The 9,616-nt window shown below is 44.3% G+C and overlaps 1 protein-coding gene across 1 annotated transcript; it reads right to left on the bottom strand.

Annotated features, from left to right (window-relative positions):
- Positions 1–298: 298 nt before the first annotated feature.
- LOC125434007 (MRG domain binding protein) lies at positions 299–9,303 on the bottom strand. Its single transcript, XM_048499024.1, has 5 exons — positions 8,959–9,303; positions 7,387–7,508; positions 6,385–6,466; positions 3,368–3,442; positions 299–1,821 (listed from the first exon to the last, which is right to left on the bottom strand). Exons 1-5 carry the CDS (start codon positions 9,245–9,247, stop codon positions 1,631–1,633), a joined length of 759 nt encoding a protein of 252 aa, XP_048354981.1. The 5' UTR covers positions 9,248–9,303; the 3' UTR covers positions 299–1,630.
- Between the last annotated feature and the right edge of the window lie 313 nt (positions 9,304–9,616).

The following is a 9,616-nucleotide window of genomic DNA, read 5'->3' as shown; positions in this document are numbered from 1 at the left end:
ACTGAAAGCAGTTTGAAAGTGCATTATTCTGCATGTGCAGAATGAGCCATAGAAAATTACCAAGGTCAAGGAAAATGGGCTTTCCATTTTAGCTTTCCATCCAATTCACGTTTTCTGTGCGGTGGAATGTTTATTCCCTACAAACATCTATTACATTATGCAAGCCTAAAGCCAGAATCTGAAACAGGACAGCTGAGGTATCAGGCTTGGCTCACATATGCTATATGTGAGAACCAGACAGTAACCAGTAGCTAAGACTGAACCATTTGCGCAGGTATGTGAAATTAACCTGACCTGATTTATGCAGTATATTCCCATTTATTAAAACCAGAAATAAAATGGCAACAGAACACATATCATCCGGAACTCTTTTACTCAACAGTAAAGGTTAATTCAAAATCAAATTAGCAACTTTTTAGCTGCCTTCATAAAATTTTTCTTTTTTCTGTATAAAAATATGTTTCCTGCCACAATAAGTGGGGGAAAAGAAATCTTATCTGGTCATCCAGAAATTACAAATCCTATCAGTCTGACAACCTTGCATAAAAGTCAAAGCACTTTAAATTAAAAGTAATCTGTAAGTCAAGAGCATACAATTGCGGGAACTACATCGGGAAATAGATACCTGCTGAATTCTAGAAGAGCAACATGGCAAAATTACCCCTTTCAATATTATCTCCATCAATAACTTCTAATGGTGGTAGTATGTTTTTTAAAAAACCTAAATTAAATAATGGATACAAAAACACACACAAACATTTATCGTCCCAACGTGGCAAATGCCTTTGATGCGAGCAGTTTCACTGACCTTAAAGGAACTGCTTACATCAAAGACGCTGCGGATGAGAAGAATTAATACAGTACAAGAATTTCATGAAATAATCCATTTTGTCAACTCCTCACAGCTTGTACTGAACCTTTTGCTGCAAAAGTTGTGTTTTCTTTTAAGCTTCCTGTAGATAATATGCAGTCCAGACACCAAACAACAGCGTCTGCCTGGTTTTAAGACATTTAATGGACTACTCTGTCTAGAAGTCATCTGTTCTGCTGCGTGGTACACTTTTCTACTATCTGAACAGTCATTTACCCCTGCAATTTTCAAGAGACAAAGCTTTGCAGGACAGATGAAAAGAACACTCAAACACAGGCAGTCTGTACGCCGCACGCTTCTCCGAAGAGATATTCCGGCATTTGGAACTATCTGCTTTCTCATGGAGCAGGAACCCAGTAAGACGATGTTGCAGTTGTGAAAATTAGCAATGCTGGTGCAGGACACGAATGTGTCTCGAAGAGAAGACATTTGAGTTCTTCAGGAACTGTATCCCCTTGACAGCCACCTGATTCAAGAACGGTGCTTAAAGATACAGCGAGGAACCGGTATGTAAAAATCCAAACTCGTGTAAAGCTGCCAGGCTTCCGCTCATAATTTTGAGGATAAAGACACTATTCAGGAGCTTTTTGCAGATCAGCCATCTCTCTCTTCTCAGGGGAGACAGCCAAACTGGTGCTTACCCACAAGGCGTATGCATTTACCACTCCTCCCCCCCCACCCTTCGCTAACTACAGGCTACGAACTGTCTGCTGCCCACGTTTCAGAGTTAAACACGGTCCCGTCTTGCTCCACCATAGCTCACGTTCTGCGCCGTTTTGCAGCACTTGGACTGGAAGGATTGCTGTTGGCGTTTAAGACCTTTTCGGTGACTCTGTTCCGCTTTCTTTTGTCTCCCCCTTCTTTGGATCCAGATTCAGAGGAGGTACGCTCTTTCTCCTTAGTGCTCGGCTTTTCAGCTGCTTTCCCCAGGCTTCCAATAGACGCATATACTGAAGGAAGGTTAAAACAATTGCATGACAAAGTAAGTATGGCATAACATCTCACCATGGCTACAACCTAAGGAGCTACTGTCTGCAATCAAACAGTTGCATCATTATTTATTATTTATTTCATTTGCAGCATTCATTCATTCATTCATTCATTCATTCATTCATTCATTCATTCATTCATTCATTCATTCACTCACTCACTCATTCATTCATTCATTCATTCATTCATTCATTCATTCATTCATTCATTCATTCATTCATTCATTCATTCATTCATTCATTCACATGTCCTTCTAAGAACATGGCACCATAGTAGTACAAAGACTGTCCACCCTAGAATAAGGAAAAAGTTTGGATTTATAACCCGCCTTTCTCTCCTGTAAGAAGACTCAAGGCAGCTTAAAAACTCCTTCCCTTTTTCTCCCCACAACACACACCTTGTGAGGTTAGGTATTGTCTGCTACCTTGTTCAAGAATGAATGTGGAAAAGTAGATATAATTTTTTTTAAATCCCTTCATAGGCTATTTCTAGCATGAAGGGACTAGACTGTAACCCATTTATTGAAGAGTTTGGATTTATATCCCACCTTTCTCTCCTGCAAGACTCAAGGTGGCTTACAAGCTCCTTTCCCTTCCTCTCCCCACAACAGACACCTTGTGAGGCAGGTGGGGCTGAGAGAGTTCAGAGAGAACTGTGATTAGCCCAAGGTCACCCAGCAGGAATGTAGGAATGTGGAAACACATCCGGTTCACGAGATAAGCCTCTGCCACTCAGGTGGAGGAGTGGGGAATCAAACCCAGTTCTCCAGATTAGAGTCCATCTGCTCTTAACCACTACACTACATTGGCTCTCACTTCACCCCTTAACCGCTCTCACTATACACCATGGCTCTCAACAACTACACCACACACCACGGAGACTTATGCTCCACTAAAGCAAAGCAATGTTAACAAAACAGGCTCATTCCGCACATGTAGAGTAATGCACTTTCAAACTGCTTTCAGTGCTCTTTGAAACTGTGCGAAATAGCAAAATCCACTTGCAAACAGTTGTGAAAGTGGTTTGAAAACGCATTATTTTGCGTGTGCGGAAGGGGCCACAGCTCCTAGGAAAAAATCCCCTCAGGACTATGCGGCCATTAAGAGTACACCTACCTCTTTCCAAAGCAGAACAGGGAAATGACTCTCAGGGTGTTTTTACATAGAAAACTTTTGGATGTCAGACACGCTAATTTTGGATTTGTGATTTTCCCACAATCCACATATAGACTATGCTGCAGAGCAGGGATTGGTCAAATCAAGGGTGGCAACTAATGGTTGTGCCAGCGTCCCAATCTTATTGCAAACTGGCAACTCGTTTTTGTAGCAATCGTTTCCCCTCCTTGTCCAAGCCATACTTGTCCCAAGTATTTTACAATCCACCTGCCATTTTCCCTGCACTATGCCAGCCATATTTAAAAATACGACGCTCCCTTGTATGATATGGTTACGAACCAGATCTTATAAATGACCAGGTCTTTCAGGGACGAAACTTAATTACTCTTACCGTCTTCAGTGCTTGTATGAGATTCCACCTCTTCCTTTATTTCTTCTTTCACATCATCTTCAATCATCACTTTACCTATAGAGATAATGACACGCACACGATGAGAAAGCAAGCGCTGATAACGTGTGCAATTTCCTCTTACTTGTATTATAGCTACCCGATTTGCTAACTATGCTCATGGCAACAATTCTCACTCTGCATTAAAGGGAATTGTTGCCCCCCCCCCCCCCCGATGTCCAGATTCCCACAAATCACTTACGAGGGAAAGACTAGAACATGATGTTGGCCTGTTGCAATGCCCTTCCATCAGCAGTATCAACAGGGAGATTCACTAAAACCCCTTACCGCCAAAGGCTATGCATATGCAACGGGAATTGTGTTGACTCTATAGACCATATTTTACTTTATTGTCCACTTAACACAGTACCCAAATACTTGTCACCCCTGCTACTCAAAAAAGAGTATGCATCTGACTTGCAAAAGATTACCTTTCTGTTGGACACCCCCAGTAGTGATGCAAACGATGCAGTCACCCAATTTTTGGATTTGTATATAAAGCAGCGCTTTAGGAGCAAATCCTGAACATCAGCCTTCTCTACCTGTACATTTATTTTAGTTTCCCTCTACTTGGTTAAGTGGATCTGTGTATATAATGTTGTTATGCCAATAAAGGTTCTTTGTTGTTGTTGACTAGAACAACACATTGGCCTTACCATTATGGTATCTTCTCTTCAGTGGGCCAAAGTCTTCCAGACTGGTTAGGTCACGCCCCCAGTAGTGCAGGCAGGACACGGAAAATGTGTATAGTGTCTCCAGGACTTTACGAGGGCAGCTACTCTAGTTGTCCAAGAGCCTCAAGCCTCTTATATTTTCTTATAGCTTAAATTTTATTATTTCCAACACCCCTTTGGGTGGGATCTGCATGACTTTGCCCCAGTGAAGAGAAGAAGAGGAGTTTGGATTTATATCCCCCTTTCTCTCCTGTAAGGAGACTCAAAAGGGCTTACAATCTCCTCCCGCCCTCAAAAAAAACACCCCGTGAGGTAGGTAGGGCTGAGAGAGCTCTGAAGAATTGTGACGAGAACCAAGGTCACCCAGCTAGCATGTGCTGGAGTGCACAAGCTAATCTGGTTCACCAGATAATCCTCCACAGCTCAAGTGTCGGAGTGGGGAATCAAACCCGGTTCTCCAGATCAGAGAAGACACCTTCAAGGTAAGTCCTAGAGTCTGGGAGACACTATATAAATTTGCATAGCCCAGTCTGCACTACCGGGGGCATGACCTAAACCAGTGGTGGCGAACCTATGGCACGGGTGCCAGAGGTGGCACTCAGAGCCCTCTGTGGGCACGCGTGCCCAGAGTCCATCGGGGGGGGGGGATCTACCCCACACACACACATCTAGGCTGGCCTGGGCACGATCCTTTACCTAGGAGTAAGCTCAGTTGCTGGCAATGGGACTTGCTTCTGAGTAAACCCTCCTAGGGTCGTGATTCACCCATTCGAAGTGTTACACGGTTGCTTCACCAAGCTTACTCCTGAGTAACGCGCACCTTGGAGCCAACCATTTTTCCTAAACTAAAACCTCGGTATTCAGGTTAAATTACCATGTTGGCGATAAATAAGTGGGCTTTGGGTTGCAGTTTGGGCACTCGGTCTCGAAAAGGTTCGCCATCACTGACCTAAACAATCTGGATGGCTGAAGCCCCAATGAAGGAGAAAGAACAGGACAGCAGCTGACAACAGTAATTAAAATGGGGAAAGAAATTTGAACATATGCTAAGGGAGGTAGAGAGAATAGTCAGTGTTGTGACCATTTTTTTGATCCCTTGAAACCGGCGACAACTTTACCAAAAATTTCAAATACTTCTTTTTGAAACAAAAAAACCCCTTCCATAGATGAGAAATACAAGTTTATTAGTTCACCGTATGACCATAAGCCCAAATGTTAAATCAATGGTATCTTTAAAAAAATTAATCATCATTCGTACAGTCCATTATACGATCACCCACTGCCAAACAAGATCAGAGTATTTCCCAAAAGATCCTTTTTAAAAAAAATACATTTTGGCTGGAGGAAAGTTCCTTAGGCAGAAGGAAGACTTCAAAGGTTGCTAAGTGGAGTGGCAGGCGAATATACTTCTCATTAGCTCAACACTCAAAATTAACACATTCAAATAATGCACCAATCTGATGCTTCATAATATTTTGTATCGGCTTTCCCTTCTTACCCTGTTTCCCTGAAAATAAGCCCTAGCATGATTTTTGGAGGATACTTGAAATATAAGCCCTACTCCAAAAATAAGCCCTAGTTCTCACAATACTAGAACCAGGGGGCGTTCATTGAAAATGCTGGGGGGAAGAATTAGGAGTAATACAAGGAAACACTTCTTCACACAACGTGTGATTGGTGTTTGGAATATGCTGCCACAGGAGGTGGTGATGGCCACTAACCTGGATAGCTTTAAAAAGGGCTTGGACAGATTGATGGAGGAGAAGTCGATCCATGGCTACCAATGTTGACCCTCCTTGATCTGAGATTGCAAATGCCTTAGTAGATCAGGTGCTCAGGAGCAGCAGCAGCAGAAGGCCATTGCTTTCACCTCCTGCACGTGAGCTCCCAAAGGCACCTGGTGGGCCACTGCGAGTAGCAGAGTGCTGGACTAGATGGACTCTGGTCTGATCCAGCAGGCTAGTTCTTATGTTCTTACAGATTCCCCGGCTGATCTGGTCACGTGGGGGGCGCAAAATCATGGGGAAAAATAAGAGATCTCCTGAAAATAAGCCCTAATGCATCTTTTGGAGCAAAAATTAATAAAAGACCCTGTCTTATTTTCGGGAAAACACTGTATAAAAGCATCACAAGCAGACAAATAGATTAAATAAAGAAAAGCTTTCTGAGGCATGGTTGGGGAAAAGACTGAATTTTAATAAGAAAGTCTCCAGACCAAATATTACCATGATTATATAAATGCCAAGTATTAAGAAACACTGATATTTTTTTAAAAAACCCACTTACCTTCTTTTACCTCATGAATAATTTCTTCAGGGAGGATGAAATTTTTCTCTGAGTTGGGGAAGGGAAGAATCTCAGACTCGTGCTTCGAAATAAAAAAAAACCCTTTAATAATGCGGTCATGCCAACAATTCATTTTTTTCTGAACAAATAGATAGGGCAACTGTTTTTAAATTCGCATACAAAAGGAAGAGTAATGTGTTTACTGGCGCTAATGTGAAATTGCACAAGATGAAAAAGTTTAGATTTATACCCCTCCTTTCTCTCCTGTAAGGAGACTCAAGGTGGCTTTCCTTTCCCTTCCTCTCCCTACAATAGACACCTTGAGGTAGGTGGGGCTGAGAGAGTTCCAAACAACTGTGACTAGCCCAAGGTCACCCAGCAGGAATGTAGGAGTGAGGAAACACACCTGGTTCCCCAGATAAGCCTCTGCCACTCAGGTGGAGGAGTGGGGAATCAAATCTAGTTCCCCAGATTAGAATCCACCTGCTCTTCACCACTACATCACACTACACCAGCCTTTCCTTAAAATCACAAAAGAAGAGTTGGATTTATATTCCCCCTTTCTCTCCTATAAGGAGACTCAAGGGGTTTAAAAACTCTTTTCCGTTCCCCCCTCACAACAAACACCCTGTGAGGTAGGTGGGACTGAGAGAGCTCTGAAAAGCTGTGACTAGTCCAAGTGACTAATCACCCAATTGGCATGTGTTGGGAGTGCACAAACTAATCTGATTCACAGATAAGCCTTCACAGCTCAAGTGGCAGAGCGGGGAATCAGATATCTCCAGATTAGAGTGCTCCTGCTCTTAACCACTATGCCACTCCTGCTGCTGGTGGGCACAATGGTGCCCACAACCACCACACTGGCAACCCCTCCCTGCTTTAGGGACTATCAATCCACATGGGGACCAGGTTCAGAATTAGTTACAACATGTAGCAAATCGGTCTATGGCAGGCAGATCAACTGGAGACACCCACTTCAGTTTCTTGGTAGGTCATACTCACCAGTGCCTGCATATCATACATGGTGCTGAGATGGTCCCAGATGACTTTGGAAGAGATCTGCCTCCCAATATTCTGACTAAATTTATCTCTGATGCAGATCATGTGAAAATGGCGGTTCACGCCTAAAGGATGGAAAGGGAACAAGAAAAAGAAAAGAGCTATTGTATTCAGAGAGGGGCATTTTTGCATCATGCTACAGAACAGTGACTCCAATCTGCCTGTATGGACAACATCTCAAAAGTAGATGGACAATAAAATTAAACCAATGGGATCAAAACATGCATAGGACAAACCCCCACAAAAAGTATAACTCGTATGCTGATTCTCCCAGCAATCAAGTCACAGCAACATATATTGCAAACTGCAATGGCAACGCCATCGGGTTTCTAAGGAAACCCTAGGAGCTCCAGTGTCAACAGCCTCTTGAAGAAGCCTGTATACACAGCCTATCATCTCCTTGCCAGCAGTAAGAACTGCTTCGAGGCACATAACCTTCTACGCAAAATTGGCACTTAATAGGGTTTTTTTCCTCCTGTTGCTGCAAATGACTAACATAGATATATGTGGGAAGTAACCTAATGAACATTTGCAGAAAGAGTGCTTTTTGTGGATTTTGTTAAAAAGAAGGGGAGAAAGTCAGAAGTGGTGCAGAACTCAGAGCGACGGACAAAGGCTGGGGGAAACCAAGTTCAAATCCTGATTCAGCCTCAAGTCATAGTGGGTGACTCACACTAGAGGCCATTTCCTGTTACCAATCTACCTCACAGGGTCGTTGTGAAACTAACATGGAAGAGGCGATTAAAGGTAGTCAGTGCAGCATTTGTGGGAATTGAAAAAACACCAAACAAAGAATATACTTTATCTAAAGGGAAATAAATAAAAAGTATAACAGGAAAAGTTTAATGAAATGTGCTGGGAAATCCTATTTGGCCTTTTTCTCTTTTACATAGGCAGACAAATACTATTGTTAGGGTTTGGATACACAATTACAATGGCCAGAGTGACAAATAACACTGAAAAGAGAGAGAGAGAAAAAGAAAGAATAAAGGAGAAAAAGGAAAGAAGACATGGAATTAAAGGACAGAACAAGATACAAAAATGAAGGAAAGAAAGGAAAAAAGGAGGAATGCAACAAAAAGGAAGGAAAGAAAGAAGGAAAGAAAGAAGGAAGGAAGGAAGGAAGGAAGGAAAGAAAGAAAGGAAGGAAAGAATGAAAGAAAGAAGAAAGGAAAGAAAGAAAGAAGGAAAGAAAGAAAGAAAGAAATTAGAAAGAAAGAAGGAAGGAAGGAAGGAAGGAAGGAAGGAAGGAAGGAAGGAAGGAAGGAAGGAAAGAACGAAGGAAAGAACGAAGGAAAGAACGAAAGAAAGAAAGAAGAAAGGAAAGAAAGAAGGAAAGAAAGAAAGAAAGAAAGAAAGAAAGAAAGAAAGAGCAGACGCAGACAACCTGGACCTCGCCCTTTCACTCCAGAATCCAGTGAAAACTGGCTTGCCCACCCGCTGCCTCTCCTTCAGCTTGACCGGCGTCGGCGATCCCCTACTCGAGCCCGCGGCTTGCGCGAGGCCTGCTCTCACCGACGGGCTTGTGGCCCAGCATGGCGTGGAAGAGGCACACCTCCACCTCGGGGCTCCACACCACGGGCACGGGCAGCGGCGGCGGCGGCGGCAGAGGAGGAGGAGCCGTGGGGACCGAGGAGGCCGCCGCCGCTGCGGAGGAGCCGGTGGGGGTGGCGGGCGTCGCTTCCTCCGCCGCGGCCTGCAAGGCCGGTTCGGGCGGCCCGGGGAGCGGCCCGATGCCCGGGCACGGGGGCTTCACGTCGGCCACCCCCGCCGCGGCCTCCGCTTCGGCCATCATCATCATCATCGCGGCGGCGGCGGCCTCGGAGCTCGCAGAGGCCGAGAGCGGAGCGTCCTCTGGCGGCCGGCCTGGTCCTTGCCAGCCGGTCTGAGGAGGGAACCGCAGGCCGCCGAGGGGGGTCCTTCTGAGGGAAGGGAATCCCAGAATAAAAAGACGTTTCCTTTTCTGCCTGGAAGTTTTGACTGTGTCTCCCTGGGCGCTCTGCACATGCTCTTGTCATGGAGCAACCCTTTGGGAGCAGGCATCTTGCACTTTGCACATGCTCTTGTCATGGAGCAACCCTTTGGGAGCAGGCATCTTGCGCTTTGCACATGCTCTTGTCATGGAGCAACCCTTTGGGAGCAGGCAGGCATCTTGCACTTTGCACATGCTGTT

Source organism: Sphaerodactylus townsendi, linkage group LG05, assembly GCF_021028975.2.
Source record: "Sphaerodactylus townsendi isolate TG3544 linkage group LG05, MPM_Stown_v2.3, whole genome shotgun sequence".
In the NCBI taxonomy this organism is placed as follows: domain Eukaryota; kingdom Metazoa; phylum Chordata; class Lepidosauria; order Squamata; family Sphaerodactylidae; genus Sphaerodactylus; species Sphaerodactylus townsendi.
Note: the sequence above shows the minus strand (reverse complement) of the source record. Positions and strands in the feature narration are given on the sequence as shown.

Bases quoted from the DNA above. Each gene is read 5' to 3' on its own strand.
- LOC125434007 (XM_048499024.1), bottom strand. From the start codon at position 9,247: ATGATGATGATGATGGCCGAAGCGGAGGCCGCGGCGGGGGTGGCCGAC. The intron at 6,467-7,386 runs GTGAGTATGACC...TTTATTTCGAAG, and splicing joins TGTATGATATGCAGGCACTG to CACGAGTCTGAGATTCTTCC. The intron at 3,443-6,384 runs GTAAGTGGGTTT...TTATCTCTATAG, and splicing joins TATTCATGAGGTAAAAGAAG to GTAAAGTGATGATTGAAGAT.